The sequence below is a fragment of the Sarcophilus harrisii genome, chromosome 5 (genome assembly GCF_902635505.1).
Source record: "Sarcophilus harrisii chromosome 5, mSarHar1.11, whole genome shotgun sequence".
Lineage (NCBI taxonomy): Eukaryota > Metazoa > Chordata > Mammalia > Dasyuromorphia > Dasyuridae > Sarcophilus > Sarcophilus harrisii.
The window spans coordinates 98,552,684-98,578,792 of record NC_045430.1 but is presented as its reverse complement, the minus strand read 5'-3'; the positions used below and the strand labels follow the sequence as shown (position 1 = coordinate 98,578,792).

Below are 26,109 nucleotides of genomic sequence, written 5' to 3'. Positions count from 1 at the left end.
ATGCACCAATGGTGGAATTGTGAACTGTTTAAACCACTCTGTAAAGTAGTTTGAAACTATGTCCAAATAGCCCTAAAACCACACATATCGTTTGACCTAGTAATAATCCCTTCTAGGTCTGTATTCCAAAAGAATTAAAAAAAGTGAGCAGAACCAGGAGCACATTGTACATAGTAACAGCTACATTAATTAAGTCTTCTAAGCAATACAGTGATCTAAGACAATTCCAAAAAACTTTTATAGAAAATGCCATCCACATCTAGAGAAAGAATTATGGAATTTGAATGCAAATCAAAGTATGTACTATTTTCACTTAAAATTTTTTTTTTTCCCTTTCTCATTTTTTCCCCCATTTGTTCTTCTTTTACAAGATGACTTTATATGGAAATGTTTACCATGTTTTATATGTATATCGTATTACTTGCTGTCCTGAAGAAGAGATAGGAAAAGAAGGGAGGGAGAAAAACTTGGAATTCAAAATCTTATAAAACAAGAATGTTGAAAATTATCTTTACATGTAATTGGAGGGAAAAAATGATGAGCAGAATGCTCTCAGAAAAGCCTGGAAAAACTTTTATGGGCTGATGTTAAGTGAAATGTACTATGTACAAAGTAACAGCAATACTATAAGTAGATCGACTGTGAATACTTAGCTTTTCTTAGCAATGCAATGATCCAAGAGAACTTTGAAGGATTTATGATGAAAAATGCTGTCCATCCCTTGAAAAAGGAGAAATGGTGTTTGAATACAGATTGAAGCATATCTTTTTTGAGGTTTTTTTTTTTTTTTCTGTTTTCTTTTACAACATTGTTTACATGACTACACATATATAACCTATTTTGAATTACTTTTCTCAATGAGGGTAAGGTAGGAGGGATAGAATTTAAAAATCAAACTTTTATAAATGAATATTAAAAAAATTGTTTTTACATGTAACTGTCAAAAATAAAATAATAAACAAAGAAGACACAAACAAAATGACAAGCCATATACAAATAATCACAGATAGGTTTTTTTTTTAATAATATTTGATATGCTTTAAAGAGGCTGCTGCAGTCTGATTGAGGCACTTAATCCATGATCCTTCTTAACTTTTATCAAAAGCTTTTTTATTTATATCATCTTTCTGAGAGGATCTGAAAGGAAAGAAAAGTTTTATTTACACACTGTGGTATTTCACATCCAGTACTCATGCAACAATGAATTTTCCCTAGATTTTAATTTACTAAATGTATTTGATATTCCAAATCAGTTTTTTCCCGTTGAATTGATTTTACCAAAATTTTAAGTACCCCATTTCTTAAGACTCTTTGTCTTGCTGATGACATCTTTTGTGCAGATCAAATATAATTGGTAATAACTTCCCACCTATTTTAAGGTAAGAAAACAAAAGCAATATAGTTTGATTTTTTTTTTTTAACAGCATTAGATCAATCTGGATAACCTGGATTAAATTACTATTACTTGAAACTATTGCTACTCAAAGATTTTGATTTTTATATTCTACCAAACCTCATCCAATGGTTTATTGTATAACAAAATCTTAAGATACTGTGTATCAATTTTATGTAAATCACATGTTTATGTAAAAAAACTAGTATTTTCTTTTCCAAATACATGCAAAGATAGTTTTTAACATTCGCCTTTGCAAAACCTTAAATCATATATAGTTTTAACCAAGCACTCATTCACAGCCCATACTGGTTATAGGCAGAGTTAACTGAACATTTTCTTAACCTGGGTTGGGGAAGGTGGGGGAGGTAAGAGGAAGAGTTGGGAAATCAGAAGTTGGAAGTGGTACAAAGCTGCAACAAAGCAGGGAAGAGCCTCCTGGTCTGCAGAGACCAGAGCCAAAGAGAGCAGAGTGAAACATTTGGTTAGGAAAAAGATTACAGATGGCATATCCTTCTGTGGTCTAAGTGGTCCGAGATGTATTGGGTCATGTATTGGAAAGCTCAGGAATTTTCCTTACAAAGAATGGAATGCACAACCAAGGAAAGACTAGAGATTGGAGTGGGAACAAGGTTAGGGGACTTAATAGATGAGGGGAAGTTGGACTCTGGGGAAATAAATCTCTGGTGGTACCCATTCTATTCACATTGGTACTGGTAATGCCCTGGTTCCATGTCCAGTCCCACTTCTCATACCAAATAATGTCAACTGAATGGAACTAGCTTCTAACCTGTGAGTTGCTAGAGCTGAATCGAGCAGGCTAGAGATAGGAGAGTTAGAAATTGGGAAACAGAAATTTAATTTCAAATATTTTGACAGTACTTTTCTTGGATGTAGTTTTAAATTAATTTCCAGATTGGTTTTTACAAATTCATAATTCCATTGGCAGTGCATTAAAGTGCCTGTTTTCAGTCAGCCCTTTCAACAGTTGTCATTTTCTTTTGCCAATTTCAAAAGTATGAAGTACAGCATAAGAGTTGCTTTAATGATTTAGATCTTTTTTTAATATGGTTATTAATAACTTGGATTTCTTTCTTTGAAAACTGCCTGTTCACATCCTTTGATGAAATCTATTAGGCAATGATTGTTGTTCTTATAAACTTGAATAATTTCCTTATGTATCTTATCTTTACTGTAGAAACTTGATATAGAGATTCTCTCCCTCCATCCTCTTATTATTTCCCCTGTAATATTAACTGCATTAGGTTTGTTTGTGCAAACTTTTTAATTTTATGTAATCAAAATTATATTTTTTATCTATGTATCTCTCTGATTCCTTGTTTGATCCTGAATTCTTCTCTTGTCAATAGTTTGGAAAGGCAAACATTTCTTCCCACGATCCCTAATTTGTTTATGATATGACCTTTCATTTTCAATCAAATAAACATTTATCAAGTACCTACTAAGTGGCAGGGAACAAAAATAAGAAAAAAGATAGTCCTTGCTTTCAAGGAATTTATAATCTTGTAAGGAAAGATTATATCTTCCCTTATATAACACAAAAGAAGCTTGAAAATGGTGGGTTGGATTTGTTTGGAAAACACTAAGTGGTTCTCAACTAGTAGCATGTTTTTCAATGGAGTCAAAGCCTACCAGAGTTGCTTTTGGAAAATGGAGTTACAAAAAAGGTTTTTAAGCCTCCTAGTAAAGGAAGTCTTTGGGAGAAGTTACTGCTTTGCATTCCAGTTCTGCAGAGAAAAAAGAGCTGAGGGTTAGTTGAGGTGTTGAGTATCAGAAATATAGTCTAATGCCTGAGATTGATATTTCAATTGATTAGCACTTGTTGGTAGGTAGGTGGCCATGTTTTCCTATGAAGCTAAGCAGAACTGGTAATGGAATATAAAGTCTAAGTCCTGTATCCAGTTAGAACTCTTCTTGGTATATGTTGTGAGATAATTGGTCTTTACTTGACTTAAGTTTATCCAAACACTTTCTAGTTTTCCAAACAGGTTTTTGTTTAATAATGAGTCTCTATCTCCATATTTGGAGTCTTTGTGTTTATTTATTTCTATTTGCTTCTGTAGGTTGTATATCTAATTTGTTCTGCTGTTCAGTTTATGCTTTAATTGGCAGTAAGAAGTTTTTTTTTTTCCCCCTTCCAACTCTGCTTTTCCTCTCCTATTCCTTTTCATCAGCATGAGAATTTTAATGATAACTGTTTTGTATTAATTGCTTTCTTTTTTGAGATCTGGTTCAGCTTGGTCTCCTTCATTTCATTTTTTTTTTCATTATTTCCTTTGAGATTTTTGACTTTTAATGTATTTCAACATTATTTCTTCTAACTCTATGATGTAATCCTTTAGTAGCTTGACTGTTTGATATTCAATGAACAAATTAATTTAAGCAGTATTATTATTTTTATTATATTGATTCAGGATTTCCATGAATAATTAATATTTATTTAAGTCTGTATTTCTTTAGAGTGTTGTATCCATATAGTGTGTGCCTTGGTAAGTCAACTTTCAAATATTTTATATATTTTATAGTTATTTTGAATGGAATTTATTTCTTCCTGCTGGATTTTGTGGGTGATATGTAGAAATTCTGATGATTTATGTAGATTTATTTTATATCCTGTAACTTTGATAAAGTTGACTTTCCAGGTCCTCTAAGTAAACATTCATTTTTTCTGTGATAATTGATAATTTTGTTTCTCCTTTGCTTAAGCTTATTTTTTCAATGTATATTTATTTTATTATTGCTATTGCTAGCATTTCTATACTATATAATATGCATAGCTGAGTGGCTCAGTTTGAGAGTTCTTGGTTCAGAGTCTAGAAGACCTAAATTTAAATCTGGCCCCTGACACTTACTAGATATGTGACCCGGGCAAGTCATTTAATCCTCTCTTCCCCTTAATCCATTGGTGAAGGAAATAGCAAACTGCTATTGCTTTGCTAAGAAAACTTTGCTAAGAAAACACTATGGACAATATTGGTGTGCTAGGGTCTGTGGGGTCTAGAAGAGTTGGACATGACTGAATAACAACTGTGTGTCTATATAAATACATATGTGAATGTGTAATATACATATATAATTGCTATGTATATTATATCAAATAATTGTGGTGATAATGGATATCTGCTTTATCTCTGTTATTGTGAAGGCTTCTAATTCTCATTGTGGATGTGCGCGCGTGTGTGTGTAATGCTGTTTCTTGGTTCTGATAATTGTATTTTGTGCATTATATCATTGTAACCAAAAGATTGGAAAATGACTTTTGAATATGGGAGGAAATTAGAAGTTTTTTTTTTGTTTTTTATGTTAGATGAAGTATTTGCATGTAAGATGTTTATATCCTATTGATGGGAAACAACATGTATGACAAGTAAATATACATGTAAGGATAATTTAGGGAGGGAGTCACTAGTCTTGGATGGGCATCAGGAAAGACCTTATATAGAAGGTGCTACTTGAACTAAAGTTTGAAGAGTGCTGGAGATTTTTTAGTTGAGGAGGAAGCTCATTCTAGATATGGGAAGGCACAACCAGTTCAAAGGCATAGAGATAAGAAAAGTAATGTTGTATATGAATAGTAGCAAGTAGACTAGCTGGATCATAAAGTATGTGGAAAAAATATTAATAAGTCTGGAAAAATAGGCTGGAGCAAGATTATAAAGAATCGTAAACAAGGAAAAACTGATAATGTTGTTTATCACTATTCAAAATCCATTCAAATTCGTTAAACTATTGGGGTCTGCAAAACAAAAACAAATTATTGTTCACTGTGACTCAGTTTAACCTGTAATAGAAGTTTATATGCTATTATCTATGCTTATGATTTTTACACTTTGTCAACAAAATTTTTGATTCTCAACTCTTGTCAGAGCATCTGGCACATAGGTCCCCAACAATTAATTCATTGATTATAATCAATTTACATATTTTCTTTTAGGAGACTTTACAGATTGATGAAGATGATAGACCAGAATTGGTATGGTGGAAATGTAAGAAGTGGGCACTACACATTGTAGCTCGTCTTTTTGAACGGTAACATTCTCATGTTTATTAATATTTACATCTTGTAGTACTTTCATTATGGGATCCTTAGCTTTCAGGGCTATAGAGCATAAGGTCATATGTCATTTAGAATCTCAGTGAAGTGCCTTCTAATTTTTTCTCCCTAAACAGGCTTCTGTTTATGAAAGTAATTAGATTTTAACTTGATTACCTTTAGCAGGTTATTTCAGACACTTCTATATGTTTCTCATTTTACAGAAACAATATTGCTATGCCTTTTGGCATATAGCCAAAGAGTTTTCAAGAAAGAAGAGGCAGAATTCCTTTATTCCATGTTAGAGTTTGTAAATGATTGTTTAAGACAGGAAAGCAAAATTATTATTACAATATTATAATAGCAACTGTTTAAAATTTTTTTAAAAATGTTTTTAGAACATATCTTAGTTCCAGAAATGTGCTAGGAAAAGATTGGGCAAATACTGTGTAAGAAATATTTTGGGAGAAAAGTGATTTTTTAAAGAAGGAAATATAGAACCTTTAGAAAGGGAGACCTCATTGCAATTTAAAATATTATACATCCAAAGTTGCTTCAAAGAAAAAAAAATTTTTTTGAGGTCACGAGATATTTAGCATGAAAAAAACCCATTTGAACTTCAAATATGAATTTAGGAGTTATCTTATCTTTATCAATATTAATAATATATTAATTATTAACATTAATAGAACTTAAAATTTTTATTTGAAATATAATTTGACAGAACATTGTTTACAATGCATAAAACACTGTGCTAGGTCCTGGAGGAGATGTGATAATTCACTAAGAGAACCTTCCCTTCATGGAGCTCATAATTTAATAGGTAGGGGGATTAAAAAAATATGAATAATGCAAAAAGGTATGTTATAAAAAAGATGCAAACTTGGTGTCATAAAATATTCAAGATGATAATGATCATTTTTGAGTGACAGAATCAGAGAAAGTTATTGCATGAGATGACTTAAAGAATTGATAGACATATAATAGGGAGAAATGGTAAGGAACAGTCCAGGCATAGGAAGCATGAAATGAGGCACAGAAATAGAATAGTACTAAGAATCTGAAAGTACATGCAAAGCAGTGGTGAGAAAAAGCTGGAAAGGTCAAATAGTACAGCTTATGGAAAGCTTTGTATATTAAACTACAGAATTTGAATTTTATTTGGCATATAGCAAGATTGCATTCAAAAAATTTAATCTTAAAAGGATTTTAAACCAAAAAGTAATCAATGTAAATTTAATGTGGCACCAGTATGAAGAATGAATTGGAAGAATGAGTACTTGGAATTTTATAAAATCATGCAGGCAGTTAATAATTATGGTCCTAACTGATGTTGTGACAGTGGGAATAGGCAGGAAATAATGGATATATGAGAAATTGCTGAGCTAAAATGTTAAAACTTCACAAATGATTGAAAATGGGGAGGAAGAGGAAAAATTATAAGATAATTGTTAAGTTTCAAACAAGAGTTATGGGGTAAATACTTGCCATTGATAGGAAGAAAGAAGGAAGCTTCAGGTTTGGGGGGGGGGGAATATGATAGATGTGGATACTTTTAAAGTGCTAGTAGGAGGTTCTGAAGAAAGGTCATTATTGGAGATTTAGATTTCTGTAGGGGAGATAGAATGATTCTAACTTCATAATTATTAAGGAAGTGATGGAGAAGAGAAAAGAACCAACAACAGAAGCTTGAGGAACACTATATTAGGTAATCACCTAAAAGGAAAAAAGAAAGCAGACCTGAGAGGAGTTCGAGAAGTAGGAAGAATGTGGTGTTTTGGAAGAAAATATGTCTACATGATAGAATTAAATAAGTATCAGTGTGACTTGCCCAGGGTCACACCGCTAGGAAGTGTTAAGTATCTGAGGTCAGATTTGAACTCTGGTCCTCCTGACTTCAGGGCTGGTACTCTATCCCCTATGCCAGCTAGCTGCCCTCCTAAATTATTTTTTCAAGATGTAGGTATATATATAGAAAGAAAGAAATTGGTTAAGAGCTGCATGGCAGAGAAAGAAAGGGTGAGTAAAGATGCTTTTATGATTGGGCATAGCTGAGTGTATTTGTAGGCAGACGGGAAGGAGATGGTATAAAGAGAAATGGAAAATTCTGGAGAAATTTGGGGATGAGTTATGAAAAGAAAAAGTGTTGGAGGAGGTTTTGAGGTGAAGGGATCTATTAGAAGAGAGATTCCTTTTTGAGGTTATTGGCACTTCTCAGATAGGAAAGTAAAATACAGAAAGATTTTGAAGTGTGGAGGAGGAAGCTTATATTGAATTCTACCATTGTCTCAGTAGAATAGGAAGCTAGGGCAGGGCATCTGTAAAAGGGTGTAAGAAGGCCTTGAGAATAAAAGTTTTGAAATTATGTGGAACAAGACAGAAAATCATTGAAAAATGTCTTGCAAAGCAGTGATAAGAAACTTAAGCATTAGAAATTTGGAGTGTATGAAGTACATACAATTACAGTACTTTCTTTTGCATCCCTGGAAGAGAAGTGGATAAAATCTGAATGTTTGAGTTACTCAGAGTTCAAGATTAAGTCTTGAAGGTCTAATAGAAAATAAGGGAAGGAAAAGTAAGAGATAAAACATTCTAGAGTGGGCAAATCATCATAGTTGTTGACCACTGAAAATGAAGCCATAATGGAGGAGAGGCATATATCATGGGACTAGAGATCCCACTAGTGAAATTGAAGATGTAATTTTAGTGACATTTAAGATTAGAGTGAATTTCAGAAGTCTTCAGAATTTCAGATTGTGGAAAATAGTCAGATTTATTTAGTGTGCCACTGCAAGTATGTGGTGAAGTAGAATGCAAATAGGAGTTACTATGAAAATTGAAGAAAGAATTAAAAGTATCTGAGTTATCAGCATATATATTGAATTCTCTAGAGGTATAGAGGTATATATATATATATATATATATATTACCTATACTTAGCTTCAACCTTAAGTTTTTGTTTAGAAACTGTTTATTTATTTATTGATGTCCTTTTATCTGTAGTTCATTGTAGTTTTCATTAAATTCTTTACTTTTAAAAATGCAAGTATTGAAACTCTTTCTCTATATGTTTTAAGATATGGAAGCCCAGGAAATGTGACCAAGGAATATTTTGAATTTTCAGAATTCTTTCTGAAAACTTATGCAGTAGGAATCCAGCAGGTAAATGTAAACATTCTACTTTTTAAATTGAAGGGTATTTGTGTTTTGGACTTTTTAGTTTGTTATCAATTTTACAAATAGATAATGACTTACATTTATATTGTGCTTTAAAGTTTAAAATATCCTTGCCTTAAGACAAATTTAAGTAGTATTAAGTCTGTAAATATTTGTTAAATATTTATGAAAATTAAAGTAAAAAATTTTTTTAAACAAATAAGAGTTTTATCCTGAATACAGGACTGTCATTTTATAACTAGGCTACTCTTGGAACTTTTGCCTTCCAGGAGTTTTGGATTTTGAACTGAAATGGAAAGGAATTGTTTATAATCTGACTAATTTTAAGAAGAGAGTGAGCCACACTGGTCACTAGTTCTAACTTAGGCTTTATCATTAACTCCTTTGCATCTTGTTCAAGTTGGTTTCTTTGTCATTGAGCTATAAATATTTATTTGTAGTTTAGCATGAATTGAAGTTTGTTGAAGAAGGAGCCTTGCAAAATGATGAAAAAATTAGGAGTCCCAATTTGAGGAAGAATATATGCATATGTTGGATATAGTTTTGTAGTTTTTTGTATAAAAGAAGCATTATTTTTATTATTTTTTTTCAGGATAATATCAGTGTTTGAATTTTAATACATTTGCTTATTCTTAATTGGTTCTTGTCCTTTTTTCCTTTTGTATATTATAAAGAATACAGGAGAGAGGTGAATTCACATCCTACCTCTGATACTTAGCAGTTGAATGTAGACAAATTACATTATCTTTTTCTGTTTCAGTTTCCTCTTTTCTAGAAGAGGATAGGAATACCTGTACTCTTATTTTACAGGGCTGTCATGAGGATTATCTAAGATGTATGTCAGAAGTTGTCTAGTTCAATCCTCTTATTTCATATATCAGAAAACAGGCCTGGAAGGGTTAAATGATTTATCCAATGTCACATGTTTGACAGAGACAACATTTTAATCCAGGTCCTCAGACTTTAATAATACTAATACTAATATTACCTCTTTGTTACATAACAATGTAAAAAAATGCTTATTAAACTTGGCAAAAAGCTTTGTGGATCTAAAGTATAGAATTAGCTGCTATTATTGTTAATAATAATTGTTGATAATGTGAAGAAAATTTCTAGCCTTGAGTAAAAGAACTGAAAATATGTATATAAAAGACTTGAGAGATAATGACAGATGGTGATCTAATCTTAATTTGACAATCATCAATAAAAGAGGAGGCAACCTATTCCTTTTGGAATAGCAATTTTTGGATAGCTTTAATTGTTTGGAAGGTTTTTTTTTAATGTCAAACTTAGATATGTTTTTTTGTAACTCTACCTCCTTGTTCAGCCCTCCAGAGATAAATAAAGCATTTTCAAGAATCCCTTTTCCTTTTATCAGCTCTTTGCTATCTTCAGAATTTTTGGGTTAGACTTGTAAGGGTACCAGGACAAGAAAAACCACCATATGGTAGCAAAAAGTACTTTGTTCAAGATGATAGGAAAAAAGATTAGATAAGGAGTTTCTAGAAATAAATAGAAGGTTCAACACAATCCTTGAAGTCTATAAAATGAAGAGGTTAAATTAAATGGTTTCTAAAGTCCTTTCTAACTTTGTATCTGTGATCTTATCCTATTAGTATTGTTTCATTGTCCATAATATCTTTAAGCATAATTTAATTTATTCTCCCTGTTTTATCTCTTTTGTCATTGTGAATTTTTATTTGCTTTATGTGATAGGATAATTAAAAAAAAAATTTTTTTTTTTGGCTGAGGCAATTGGGATTAAGTTATTTGCCTAGGGTCATATTAGATTTGAATTCAGGTTCTCCTGACTTCAGGGCTGGTGCTTTATCCACTATGCCATCTAGCTGCCCCATAGGATAATTCTTAACATTCAAATGAAAAAGGAAATATCATTTAAATTCAAGTAGACAAATATAATAATATAATAGTGACCGGAGACTTCAGTATTCTCTCAGTTTTGGATGAATTTAACATAAAGACAAATAAAGATGAAAATACGTACTGAACAAATTACTGAAGAAAATAGAGTTAAAAGACTTATAGTAGTATCCTCTAGATACAACAACAAAATATTATTTGTGTTTCTTGGCACCACCTGGAACTTTTATAAAAAACGACTATATCAATTTTTTTTACATAGATATTGTATGCATATGTAAAAAAGCCAGAAGTGGTTATTATGTTCTTTGTAGACAACAATGCAACAAAAATAATAATGGTAACCAAAATTTATTTACTATGTGCCATGCATTATTCTATGTACTTTACAATTAATGAACTAAAAGTTCATTTAGAAAAATTAGAAGGCCAAAAGTATTAGGAAAAAAGCCCTAAAATAAATGCAGAAAAAATATGAAATATTAGAGGAAATTTAAATTGATAACAAAATATCATGCAAACAAAGTAAAATCTGGTTCCTTGAAGAGACCCTTAAAATTGATAAATCCTTAGCTAATCTGATTAAAAAGAAGAGAGCAGAAAAATCAAATCAATAAAATAGCAAATGAGCAAGGTGAAATCAGGACAAAGAAAAAGAGTAACCAGAACATATTTTGCATATATTTGCTAATAAAATTAAAAAATTAATTTTTAAATTAAAAAATAATTAGCTGCAAAGCAACTATGAAAGGGGGGAGAAAGTCATGGCTTGATGGATTCACAGGGGAATAGTATCAAACTTTTAGAGAATAGTGTATATATATATACATACACACACACACACAAACACATACACACACACACACGTGTAATAAGATTATTCTCAAAAATTAAGAAAATGCTCTATCGGTATCATTTTATGATTCAAATGTAGTACCGAAAATAAAATAAAACATAGAAGGAAAATTACAAACCAGTGTTATTAATGAACATTGACTCACAAATTTTAAACAGATTTTAAATCAAACAGATTACAGCAATTTATCCAAGAAATCATATGGTATTTATACTAGTACTTTAAGGATGATTCAATATGGGGTGAAGGGGTGTGTGTGTGTGTGTGTGTGTGTGTACGTGTGTGTGTATCAACATGATCATATTCAAAACCAAAAAATTCACTTTAGTGTTCACTTCCTTGCTGCAGAAAAAAACTTTGACAAAATGCAACACATTTATTCTAAAAAACACTACAAAGTATATACATAGAATGACCTTTTTAAAATATAAAAGGCATTCATTTAAAGCCAAAAGCAATCACCATATGTAATGGTAATACACTGAAACCTTTTCTGGTAAATTCAGAAGTAAAACAAGTATGCTCGCTTTCCTCACTATTATTTGATATTGTTTTAGAAATATTAGTAACAAAGTAAGACTAGAGAAAGAAAAGTACAGAGATAAATAAAGAGGAGATAAGACTATCCCAGCTTGCTAATGATATGATGGTTTACTTGGAAAATCTTAGAGAATAAACAAAGATACTAATTGTAACTATTTTCAATAAAGTTGTAGACACTCAAAAAAGTCTACAAAAATGAATCGTTATAAATCAACATTTTTATGTAATAATAACAAAACAAAAGGAGCAGTAATAAAAAGGGAAATCCTGATCCAAATAACTTTAAAATTTAAGATGATTACCCTTCAAAGCATACAAATAGCATATTTAAATTCAGTTACAATGTGCTCCTTAAGGAAATTAGGGATTAGGGTGGACTAGCAGTTCCAGACATCAAACTAAACAATATATCTATTAGAGAATGGGTATTTGTGAGTGGGTAAGGTGTGTGTGTGTGTGTGTGTGTGTGTCTACACACATTTGATAAAATAGAAAACAAGTTGCTGTCAGTCTGGCAGAAATTAGGTTTACACCAACATTTTATACCATATTCCACAACATATTTTAATTGAATATAAAACATTGTTAAAATCATAAACCTTTCAAATCATATACCTTTCATAGCTATGGAAGGGAAATGTTTTCTTAGCCAAACCAAAAATAGAGACAGTAATAAAAAATAAAATAGATAACTGATTACTAGAAACAGAAAAGCTTTTTGCATAGACAAAATTAACACATCTAGGATAAGAAGGGAAAATATGGGATTAAATTGGGAAAAAAATCTTTGTATCAAATTTCTCTAATTAGCTTTTGTATCCAAGATAAACAATGACTCTGTGGGTGTATGTCTCTCTCTCTCTCTGTGTCTCTCTCTCTCACACACACACATGCCATTGATAAATGTTTTTAAATTTATTTTTATTTTTAAAATTTATTTGAAAAAAAAGTTAAAAAAAAAAAGGAAAAACAGAAAGGAATATAAAACAAAATAAAGCAGAACAAAAGAGAATATTGTCATGTACCTAGGAGAATATCAGGAAGGATTCAAAATCTATAAACAAATTACCAGATCAAGAAAGTATATATATTGGTAGAAGAAATTATATTCATGAATATCCATTTTTTCTTTACTTATTTGTAAATTTTTCTTTGGTTCTCTGCTGTGCACAATATTTCCTTTATTTTTTTCCTCCTTTCATCCTCCTTTCTACCCCAATCAAGCTACAATTAAGAAAAGATATATTTGTGAATACATATGTAGATATGTACATACAAACACACACTCTCTCCCCCCTCCACATATACATCTTTTTCTTTTTTTTTTTTTTTATCACTGCTGACTAAAATTAAATTACTTGCTTTGCTGTTACTTAGCCTCTCCCCACCTAAGGATCTGTCCCTTGTTTTCTTCCCACATCCTTAGCTTTTCCCCCTCCCTCATCCCTTCCCCCAGATTACTTTTTAGATTTTGGAGTGTGCTATATACCTTTCATGCTACTTATGTAGTATTGCCTATTGAACCCATTCCTGATGTGAGTAGGTTTTCAGAATTATAAGCCCTCCTCCCCCCTCTAACGCTTCTGTGTCTGTTCTTCCTCTGCTTCTCTCTTGTTTAAGATGATGACTATTTTTATCTTAACTGTACCAGTCTTTGGAGTTACCGTATAGTTGATGTGAATCTTAAACATATAGTATACATTTCCCTTGTAAAAAAAAAATCCTGAACAATTTGTCAATGTTTAAATAGTTTGTCCATGTTGAGCTCCTTAAAATTGATCTTTGATGTTGGCTCTTACATATTAAATTTTCTGTTAAATTTGGGTTTGGGTGATTGAGAATCCTGAAAATCTGCAGGTTCATTGAATGCCCATTTTTTTTTCATTCAAAATTATAGATAATTTTGCTGGAAATGGTATTTTTGGCTATAGTCCTCATACTTTTGATTGTCAGTATCTGTCAGGATCTGCGGTCTTTTATTGTAGATGCTGATAAGTCTTGTGCAATTCTAATAGTAGCTCAAGCTATTTGAATTGTTTTTTTCTTATTTCTTGCAAAATTTTCTCGATGATCTAGAAGTTTCAAAATTTGGCAATAATATTTTTGTGTGTTTTCATTGAGGTGTAGTGATTGGTGAATTTTTTTTTTTTCTATTTCTACTTTTCACTCATGTTCTATCACTCCAGGACAGATTTTTTGAATTATTTCCTGCAATATTGTGTCATGGCTCTCTTTTTGGCTAGAACTTTTTGGAAGTCCAATTATTCTTATATTTTCTCTTCTTGATCTATTCTCCAAATCTGTCCTTTTTCTTATATTTCACATTCTGTTCTATTTTCTCATTTTTTGTAATCTGTTTTGTTATTTCTTGGTCTCTCATAGATTCATTGGCTTCCCCTTGCCCAATTCTAATTTTCAAAGAGTTATTTTTGGCTTCCAGACTCTGTACCTCCTTTTCTTATTGGTCAACTTTTTTTTTTTTCATAATCTTGTTTTTCTTGGATGGTTTTCATTCATTCATCTATTTATTTATTTATTTTTAGTTTTCCTCAATGTCTCTATTTTGATTTTAAAAAATTTTTTTGAATTCTATAAATTCTCTCTAGGCCGGGAACCATTTCACATTATTCTTTGCGGTAGAAGCTTTTTTTTTTTTTTTTTTTTTTTTTTTTTTAACTTAAGTGTCTTTCTCTGAATACAAATCTGGGTCTTCTTCCATTCCCATATATTTCAATGGTGAGGTTCTTTTTCTTTGCCAATTCATTTTTTTTTTTTTCAATGAGAGAGAGATACTAATGTAAGCACCTCATTAATCATGGGGTGCAGGGAGTGTCTCAAGCTTCCCTTCAGCTCTCCCTTCTGACCAGGAACCCCAAATCAAGAGCTCCACCCTCCTGCAAGTGCCTGCAGCCATTAGTACCCCTGCCCAGCTGCTTCTATACTCACTGGGTACTGGAGGACCTCCTCCCTCTCCCCCTACACACACTCTTGACAAAGTCTGGAAGGTGAAAGTGTGGTTCTTGCTGAGGTTCTAGCCACATCTAACTAGGCAGAAAGATCACCTTGGTGAGTTGTTTGTACTTTACTGGGATTAATCCCTAGCCCAGGGTCTTTTCTTTTCTGGTTTTAGCCTGCCCCAACTTTTGATTTTTTACCAGTTTATGTTCGCCCTGAGGCGCAAATTTGTTTTGTGTGGGGAAATATGGAGAGCTTGAAATTTACCAACTTACTCCTCCATCTTACCAGAATCCTCCTCAGCCATTGATAAATTGTTAAAGGATGTGAACAATTTTCAAAATAGGAATTGTTCTGTAGCTACAAATTCATGAATCTCCAAATCACTAATAAAAAGAGAAATGTAAATCACATGGACCCTGAAATTTCACTTGTAAATTTGCAAAAATAACAGTAAATTATAATAGCCCCCATTGCAGGGAATGTAGGATAATTGGCACTATTAGCTTAGAACAAGACTTCTTAAAGAAGTTTGTCATTCAGCAGAGGGGAGAGCTGAAAAAAGATTATCCATTTACCTTGAGTGTCTATAATTATACATTGTGTCATGTGGGATTGAAACAAAGTAACAAACAGTAACTGATTGATTAATTTTCAGAGCCCACTTGGTTTCTGGTCAGTATAATCTGGGTCCTCAGTTAAGAATTAAATGAATTTGTTCTCTAAGCAACAAACAGGCCTAGTTTCCCAGCCTTGATGGACTAAGTTCAAACAATACAGTAAGATTTCCCCAGTTTTTTTTCAGTTTCCAGTAAACAGTTATCTATTTTATCTTTCATTATTGTCTCTTATCTTTTGTTTGGTTAAGAAAATATTTCCTATCCATGACTATGAAAGGTATATGATCTGCTTGTCTTCTGGTTCTGGTATAAAATGTTGGTTTAAACCTAACTTCTGCCAGACTAATGGCAACTTGTTTTATGTTTTATCAAATTTGTGTGTGTGTGTGTGTGTGTGTGTGTGTGTGTGTGTGTGTGTATCTGACACACTTACAAATAGCTACTCTCTAACAAATTATTTACTTTGATGTCTGGAACTGCTTGTCCACCCTAATCTTTAACTCCTTTTCATTATTTCCTATTCATTATTCCAAATGGATTTTGTTATTTTATCAAGTTTTATGAGGTATCCTTTTAGCATCTGATTGTCACAGCATTAAAAGTATAAATTAATTCTAGTATTACTCTCATTTTGTTACCTTGATAGACCCTAACCAGAAGCTTCAAGAAGGGTAATCATGAGGCCTTACAACAAATATTTAGTAGTCCCAGCTTCAGAATCTGTCCTTCCAGTGAGTAATCTGAATTCATTCCATTAAGTATTGACTAACTTAATCTCCTTATTGTACAAGAGATTCTCAGAAATTTTCTCTAGCACTGCAGTTAAAAAGCATTGATTCTGTAGTGATCTACTTTCCTTATAGTCCCATCCTCACAGCCATACATTACTATTTATTTATTTATACTAAGCCATTGCTTTGACTGTACAGAATTTTGTTGGCAAGCTGGTGTCTCTGTTTTTTAGTATATTTTCCATATTTGCCATAACTTTCCTTCTAAAGAGAAGACATCTTTTAAAATTTTTTTCTATAATAGCTTTTTATTTTCCAAAATACTAGCAGAGACAATTTCCACATTCATTCTTGCAAAACCTTGTGTTCCATATTTTTCATCCTCCCTTTCTTCCCCCTTCCTTTCCTAGACACAAATAATCCAATATAGGCTAAACATGTGCAATTCTGGAAAAAAACATCTTTTAATTTTATGGCTATAATTGCCATCTGTAGTGACCTTTGTGTCCAAGAATACAATCTGGCACTGCTTGTATTTCTTCTATTTGCAAAGAAGTGATCAGACCTGTTGACAAGATCTTCATTTGTTTGGATGGTAAATCCAATCTGCTAAACCTATTTCTTTTCCAGAATTTAACCTTCTCCCTTGTTGACCTCTACTGGAGAAATGACTTTAGGGGAAATTCATTTCAAGAAGCCAGTTTTTCAGAACTTCTGGTTTTATCCACCTAAAAACAGATAAAGGGTAGGCTTCCTCAGAACCTACTTTGTAAGAGTACATGATCTGTAAGATCTCTTATTTTGATGGACCTTGTAGTTGACAAATACTTTGAATTGCTACTATTACAGCATAACCTTTGCTATTATTCTCATGATTCATTGTCTGGCTTTTTAAGTTTCTCCTTCAGCTGCCCAAATTCCTATTCTAGATGAAATTTAATGTATATAATGCTGCTAAATGCCAAAAGATTAAGCCTAGATTACCAAAGGTACTCCACTAGAAGCCTTCTGCCATACTGACATTGATAATTTAATGAATACTCTTGAGTTTAGTCATTGAACCAATTCTGAATCCATCTAATTTTATTGTTGATTGATCCATAATTCTCATCTTTTTCTTTAAGAAGAGTATGATGCACCCAGAGAGATAACTGGGAACTGAATGTGGACCACAACATAGTATTTTCACTCTTTTTGGTGCTTGCATTTTGTTTACTTTTTCACTTTTTTCCTTTTTGATCTGATTTTAAAATCTGATTGTGCAGCATGATAATTGTAGAAATATGTGTAGAGGAATTGCACATGTTTAACATATATTGGATCACTTGCTGACTGGGAGAGAAAGTCAGGGGAAGGAAGGGGACAAAAATTAGAATACAGGATTTTGTATGAGTAAATGTTGAAAATTATCCATGTATATATTTTGAAAATAAAAAGCTATTAAAAAAAAAGAGTATGAAACACTTTGTTAAATGCTCTGTTAAAATTTGAGCAAATGAAATCTACAACATTTATCTCAGTTTAATAATGCTATCAAAAGAGAAAATGAAATTAGTGTGGCATGACCTGTTCTCTTTAAAAATATGTTTTCATTTTTTTCTTCTCAACTTAATAAAGACCAAATGAAAAGCACATTTCCAAAGACAAAGTAGAAAGGAATAAAAATATCTATGAAATAGAGAATCTCTATTATATGTAGTTTGCTTTTTTTTTCTAGGAAAGGAAATCTTTTTTACTAATTCATTTTGGCATCTTGCCTTTAGTGAGTTAAGTGAGTTAAATGAGTTAAGTAGAGTTACATGGTACATATATGTCAGAGATGGAGCTTGACTCTGGTTCTTCCTGGCTTCAAAGCAAACTATATAGTATGTCTGCTGACTCTCTTTTTTTCTTTTTCTTTTATTTCTTTTCTTTTTCTCTTTTCTTTCTTTCTTGGTTTTTTTTTTTTTTTTTTTTTTTTTTTTTTTTTTTTTTTTTTTTTTTTTTTTTTTTTTTTTTTTTTTTTTTTTTTTTTTTTTTTTGCTGAGGCATTTGGGGTTAAGTGACTTGCCTAGGGTCATACAGCTAGGAAGTATTAAGTGTCTGAGGCCAGATTTGAACTCAAGTCCTCTTGATTTCAGGGCCGGCACTCTATCCACTGCACCATCTAGCTACCCCTGTCTCTCTTGTAAAATATATAATAAATTCAACCTGTAAATTTCAAAGCAATCCTATTTATTTTTTCTTTCAGCCTATGTTTTCTCTGCTACAGTAATTTTTTTTTTAAATCTCAGCCTTACCCTTTCTTCTTTCTCCTTTCCAATTGAAAAACAGGAAAAAAATAAATTGGAAAAACAGAAAGAAAAAAAGAAAGAACTTATTGTAATAAATATAAACACACACACACATACACCCACCCACCCCCAAACTCATTAGATTCCCAAAATGAACAGCTTAGAAAATGTTTGCAAAAATCAGTGTTGGCTTTTTATAAACAATGCTTCCTTTTAAAGATTTTCACGATCTCTTTAATGATTAACTTTAGTATTTGCTAGAACTATAAATTATCCTTACTGTTGTATAGTTTGTATTTTTTACTTTTTTCTATTCTCATTTCAAACATATTCTTGTTTTTGCAGAAAAAAATCAACCAGAAGGAAAATAAAATTAAGTAGCTCTGTCATTTCTCTATTTTTAGTAATCATTCTCTTCTTTCTAAGTACTATGATTCCTTTTTTATCCATATGTAACCTTAAAAATTGATCTACATTTTTGTCACCATTTCATTTCATTTTGTATGTAGCCATTGAACAATTTGGAACTTTTTTATCTTATGACAGAAACATTTTCTTTCATGAAAAGAGAATCCATCCAAAGAGAATGTTTTTTAAACATTCTAGTATTAGGAAAATAGATCATTTTCCTATGATGTTAATTTATAATACAATATGGGATTTCATTATAAGCAAATACCATTAGTGAAATTCTTCTTACAGAAAGTCAGCATGGAATTTGGAGATTCATGAATTGTATTCCCTGCTGTTTCAATTGTAGTAGACTATTACATTGACAAAATAGATGCTAGTTTGAAGTGTATTATAATGGAATTTTACCGGTCTCAGTTTTATATGTGTTTTTCTAGTAGCTCTGAATATTTTAATGTCAGCGTATCTGACAGCATAAATTTTTCTTAACTTGGTACTTAGTATAATTACAAAATTTTAAATAAATGCCAATTGAAACATCATAATCCTCTCATCTACATGAACTCAGTAGTTTGGAAAGAACTATATTTCATTTTGAAAAATTGAAATACACTTTTATTATTATACTTATTTTTAACTCAGTCCTGCAGTGGAATAGGCCTGGGTCTTGGAAATTGACTGGCTCACTGACAGATTTTGTAAATTTATAATTTAAGATAATTTTTGAACAAAGTTCTTTCTTTTTAAAATTTATTTAAGAAACTTATATTTTATTTTTAATACACTTTTCTTTATGAATCATGTTGGGAGAGAAAAATCAGAACAAAAGGGAAAAACCCACGGGAGAGAAATAAGACAGAAAAAAAGAAGTGAACATAGCATGTATTGATTTACATTTGACCTCCATAGTTCTTTTTCTGGATGAAGATGGCGTTTTCTATCCAAAGTTTATTGGGATTGCCTTGTAACCAAATTCATTCTTGATGTATAAATCACATGCTTTGATTATAAATCATGCTGTCTTCCATCAGCCTCTTATTTGGATTTATCAGTCAGGTCCTTAGAAACTTCATTTTAAGGAAAATGTCCAAACCAACTACTTTTATATCTTAATTCTTCTCTGGATTCTCCCTTCTCCATTACTTTTTCCCCTCCATCTTGCTTTTAGTTTTATTTTAGGTATTTTCCCTCTTATACTTCCTTCAGTTTAGAGATTCTTTTTCTTTCTTTTTTTTTGGGGGTGGGGGTGGGATATTATATTTGTATCTGATTTCTTAGCACAGTGCCTGGCACATAGAAATAATTTTTGACTTGACCTGACACCTATTTGCATACTACATTTATGTTAAGGGTTATAATTTTATGTATGTAATAGGAGCATTATACTTCTAGGAGTTACAAACCTGAATACCTTCTGTGTTCTCTAAACTTGGGCTGCTGCTCACTGAAACTTATTGGACATCAATTTTGTTATCTATAAATTCAAGAAGTTGATATAACTTGTTTTTGAAGTTGCTTACGATTCTAAAATACTGTGAGTTATAGTCTCTGTTTATAATACTTTTTTTTTCTCTCCTGAAAACTTTTCTTAGGTGCTTTTAAAAATTTTAAACCAGTATAGACAGAAAGAATATGTAGCTCCACGTGTTCTTCAGCAAACATTAAACTATCTTAATCAAGGGATAATTCATTCTATTACTTGGAAACAGATGAAGCCACATATACAGGTCAGTATAAACCTAAAATTCTTCACAATTTGTTTTTTGTTAAATTAGAACTTATAAACAATATGATGTTAAATACAATATAAAATATTTTCAGTTCTCTTAAATGCATAATAATGTCAAAATTAAATCGGATAGTTTGATGTGGTTGGCAGGAAAATTGAGACCTTAGTGGTGGTATAGTGAAGATTAGAACAAAAGTCAGAAGATCTTTGTTTTATTTTCAGATTTTATCATCTGAATAACTTTGAACATGTTACTTTCAACTTTTCTGAATTTTGGTTTATAAACTGCCATAAATTTAAACTTATAGTTTAAAGACAGTATCTTTCCAGTCATACTTTACTGGATTGTTAGTGAGGATCAAATGTGATAAATTGTGAAAACATTTTGAAAAAACTGCTATGCAAATGTTCCTGCTATTTAGTGTAATAGTGAAATTTCTTAGAGAATACAGTAATATTTCATTTTTTCTTTGCTCATTCTTTTAGAACCATGTAATAGTCACAAGTGTCTGTTAGGCATTCATCTTAATGCTAGTATTTAAAGTTGTGACTTCATGAGATTTTTATACAAATAACTTGGATTTTAGGAACTTAGTTTAATAAATGAATTTTTTAAAGATTGCATTGAAGAAATAGATAAAATTTTCTTCAATATGATAGCAATAAAAATGGTTTCCTAAATGTTAAAATTAGTTGTTATTAACTATATTTTTGTGATAAAAATCATCTCTTTATAGCTACAGTTATTCTGTCTTACTATAAATTTACCCACTTATTCTGCTAAAGGAATGGTATTTTCTTGCAAGAGAAAAAATAGTTTACTTTGTGTAACACGCTTTTTACATTGAAAATTTTAATTTTTAAGTACTTAATTGCAAAATTAAGGTGATATGTTACTTCAAGATTGACTCAAGTTATATATAAAAAAAATTCTTCTTTGATGCTTGGGAAGTGTGTTTTGTGAGACTCTGGTACAGGACTTAGGGCTTTTTAGCTTTGGAATTATAGATCTGGAGCTAGCAGGGATTTTGGAAACCATCTTGTTTTAAATATAGAAATTGAGGCAACAAAAATTAAGTAATTTGCTCAAGGTATCACAGGGAATAAATGTCAGAAGTTTAGGTTCCCTCTCTTAAACCAGTGTTCTCTGGGTTTAATTTAATATATTTCTTTTTGGAAAACTTTTTTTACTTTTGTGCCACTTTTTTTGAACCTTTTTTTTTCTTTCTTCAGTGAATCAATAGGCTTTACAAATCCCTATTCTTTTAGTGACTACATGTGACTGTTTTTTAAAAAAATAGAATTCATTGTGGCCTGAGGACATTAAATAAATGTTAAAATGATAATGATACTGCTGAAATGTAGACAAACCGACATTATTTGTTTTGGGTTTCCTTGCTCATAGAATATATGTGAAGATGTGATTTTCACTGTGATGTGTTATAAAGATGAGGATGAAGAACTATGGCAAGAGGATCCATATGAATATATACGAATGAAGTTTGGTAATTGAGATGGTTTTATTTCTCACCTGTTGTTCCTTTTTAGAAGTTATTTAGATTAGTTATTAAAATTATTTAAGGTAAGAGATATATTTAGCTATACACATAAAATTGTATTATATAGATTTCATGTTATTTGTTAGATTCCTAAAGTTATATTAATGTAGCAGTGGGCACTGATTTAGTTCAGACTTGAAAACTTTACAGTGGGAAAACTTTGTGATGAGAACTTTTTTGTACTGCCTTGCTTATGACTTTTGCATCTCTACCTAGGGTAGTCTCTTCTGAATCTTCTTTGTTTGGAAGATCCCTATTGGGATCTTCAACTGTTTTAGAGAGGTGTCAGGGATTTCTTTTGGTTTGCCCCACCCTGAGTAGCTTAGAATCTTAAAAAAATTTTTAAAAATATTTTATTCCCCCTGTTACCTACAAAAACAATTTTTAACATTCATTAAAGAAAATCTAAGTTCCTTTCCTTTCTCCTTTCTTTCCCTCTGTCATTGAAAAGTCAAGTAATTTGATATAGATTATACATGTGCAGTCATACAAAACATCTCTGTGTTAATCATGTAATGTAAGAAATTACTGGCAAAAACCCCAAGAAAAAAAAGAAAAAGTATGCTTCAACCTTCATTCAACTTAATCAGTTTTTTCTTTGGAGATGGATAGCATTTTTCATTATAAATCCTTCAGAACTGTCTTGGATAATTGTATTGCTGAGAATAGCTAAGTCATTTACGTTGATCATTATATAATATTGCTATTACTGTATGCAGTGTTCTTCTGTTCATTTCACTTTGTATCAGTTCATGTATTTCCATGTTTTTTTCTGAAACCATTTTTTTTCTTTTTTTTGGCTGAGGCAAATGAGGTCAACTGACTTGCTTAGAGTCGTATATCTAGGAAGTGTTAAGTATCTGAGACCAGATTTGAACTCAGGTCCTTCTGACTTCAGGGCTGATACTCTATCCATTATGCCACATAGCTGCCCTGAAACCATTACTTATAGCACAATAATATTTCACCACAATGCTATACCCCATCTTGTTTAGCCATTCTCCAGTTGATGATGAGCATTAGCTCAATTTCTAGTTTTTTTCCCCCTCTGAAAGAATAGCTTAGAATCTTAAATAGACTTTTTTTTTTTTTTTTTTTTTTTTTTTTAAATAATGAATTGTCTAGAAATAGATCTTTGAGGTCTGGTTGGCCCAAAAGCAGACCTCTGTGATAACTACTAATTATTTTAGATCTCAAGTATGGATTCATTGCATTCCTCAGGGTATGGTGAGAATATTCTTTGGCAGACTTTACTTTAAGGTAGCTTCCTTACCAATTGACATTTATGTTAAATTGTTAAGGTTTTGTTTAGGATTTTTTTTTAAGTTTTTGTAAGCAAGTGAAGAATACATCCTTTTAAAGACAAGAGTATACAATTCTGAAGGATTTATGTTGAAAAATGGTTTCCACCTACAGATTAAAGTGTACTTCAAAAATTTTCTTTACCATTCATTTTTTTAAAATCTGTTTTCTTTTGTTATATGGCTAATATGAAAATTTTTGCTTGAATGCCCATGTATAATCTATATCATATTGCTTGCATTCTCAAGGAAGGATGTGGGAAAGGAGGAAACGAATGTAGAACTCAAAATTTGGTAAAACAAATGTTAACAATATTTTTTTACATGTTATTGAGAAAAATTAGAAATAAACAACATTAACAAAAGAAAACTCTTGTTAAAAATACGTATAGTCAAGCAAAACAGATTTCTATGTTGGCCATATCAAAAAATATATTTCTTATTCTTGTCTTGAGACCATGGATAGGGCATGAGTGGCGTTCGCCATTATTTATCCTCTGGAATATGTCTTGTTATTGTCTTGATCAGAGTTCCCAAGACTTTCAGAGTTGTATGAAGCAAATTAAGTTGTATGATATCTTTCTCATTTTAGTTTCATGCCTTGAATGTAAAAGCTTTAGCAATTATTGTGGTTTCGGATTATAAGATTTATTAAGTAACATATTGATTATTATGGGGAGTATAGCCAGAGTCATTTCTGTGAAAGGTGAAAATAGCTGGTCATTGGATTTCTCTGAACTGCTAATTCAGTCTTCTCTCTATTCTAGTCATTTCTGTCTTGCAGTTACTTGTTCAAGTGCTTGTGTGTTTATGTCTAGATAAAAGTCTCCCTCCAAAACATTTTCTCAGTCATCCTTAGAAATCTACTCAAATTGTAGTTCATTTGGTTCTATTGAAGTACATCACAACCTCTTTTTTCCTATGGCACTTAATTGTCAGTTTTAAAATGTTTTTCTTTCCTAGAGCAAAACTTTCGTAATTTATTGTGGTTCTTTCAAAGAAAGACCACCAATATCCAAAATCTCTTTAGAATTGGCTGTTTGAGCTGGGTTCAGATAACGTGTCTTATGTTTGTATTTAGTTTGTATTTGTTTAGTTTCCCATATGTCCTTACCATATTAATTTATCCTTCATGTTAAGCAATGATATCATTAAATCATTTTTTTTCAAATTATGTATTTAGGAACTACATGTGAATTTTCTATTAATTGGTTAACATTTTGTTAGTCATATTTTGGAAGTATGTAGATACTTATTTTGCATGAATTTTTGATTTCATCATTATGGGACATTCCTGGTAGAACCTCTTCTTCATTAGTCTAGATTAGCAACTTGGTTTTTAGTCTTTGAGAGTGGTTTAGAGCACTTGAGAGGTTAAGTGTCTTAATCATGTTCATAGAACTGGTATGAATCAGACAGAGGCAGGACTTGAAAGTGTATCTTTCTGATTCCAAGTGTGGACCTTTCCAGTATACCATGAATATATTACTTAGGATTAAAATATTTCTTCTTTCTTTATTTCCATTCTTTGTGACTAATTTATAATCATCAAAATTTTGTATAGCTTTTTAGTTTTAACCGAGCTAATTGTAGTAAAGAATAATTGGCATATTCATCAATTAGAGAGGGTAGTGTTTATATTTTTACTATAAATTATAATAATTTGTTTGAACAAAGGTCTCTAGTATTCAATAGTAGCTTGTAGGAAATGATTGTTTTTGAGTTCTGCAGATACTTAAACTGAGAATTAGTATCTTTTCATATAAAAATGGATATTTTAAAATACTTTGAAATATACTAGATAATTTTCTCTATAAAGAGTCCTTACTTAATGTCTTGAAAATGGACATATTCAAATAATTTGAAATATGCTAGATAATTTTTCTTATATAAATAGTCCTTACTTAATGTCTCAAAAATAGATATTTTGAAATATGCTAGGTAATTTTTATTATATAAGCAGACCTTACTTAAAGTCATAATTCTTTTTACCAAAAATTTCATTACTTGTATTACTTTATTAAATTGCCAGTAAATCATCATGACTACAGTTCTTCCCAGGTTGTGCTAATTTTAAGAAATCACTGCAGATAAGCTTTATAAATTAATAAACATCCATTGTCTTATAGATGATTTTTTCATTGGTCACAGCTGGAGTGAAGGACCTTTCTGTGCTTTCTTATTTCCATGAGAAACAAATATATAGTAGACTTAATTTTCCTTTTATTATTATGTGTACAGTGAGAAGTAATTGCAAAAGCTTTAAATGTATAATGAAAAAAAATTATCCTAATAGTCTATCTGAAATCTTAGATGTTTTTGAAGATTATGCATCCCCAACAACAGCAGCTCAGAATCTGTTATATACTGCAGCAAAGAAAAGAAAAGAGGTATGCAGTTTGTCCATTTTAAAATATTTTCCTAACTATGAGTTTTTATCCCCCCCCCCCAAAAAAAAAAAACCAACAGAAAAAAACAATGTTGTTTGATGTAAATTAGTAGGGAATGTTTTTGTGTTGTGGGGAATGGGAAAGTTTTATATTGAGTATTATTTTATTACATTTTTAAACACATTATATCATCTACGTTATTAGTCTGATAAACTTTTAGTAATACATAGTAATAT

The 26,109-nt window shown here is 31.1% G+C and overlaps 1 protein-coding gene across 5 annotated transcripts in view; it reads left to right on the top strand.

Moving 5' to 3' along the window:
- The window catches only part of IPO8 (importin 8), a 134,430-nt gene that overhangs the window by 56,643 nt on the left and 51,678 nt on the right, over window positions 1-26,109 (top strand). For all 5 annotated transcript variants that reach the window (XR_004229479.1, XM_031938112.1, XM_031938114.1 and 2 more), the window contains 5 exons: window positions 5,349-5,443; window positions 8,525-8,609; window positions 20,487-20,621; window positions 22,029-22,128; window positions 25,797-25,873. Coding sequence is in view for 4 of the 5 variants with exons in the window: in XM_031938112.1 (XP_031793972.1) it covers window positions 5,349-5,443; window positions 8,525-8,609; window positions 20,487-20,621; window positions 22,029-22,128; window positions 25,797-25,873 (492 nt within the window). In the remaining variant the exon portion in view is untranslated. The remainder of the gene's footprint in view (window positions 1-5,348; window positions 5,444-8,524; window positions 8,610-20,486; window positions 20,622-22,028; window positions 22,129-25,796; window positions 25,874-26,109) is intronic.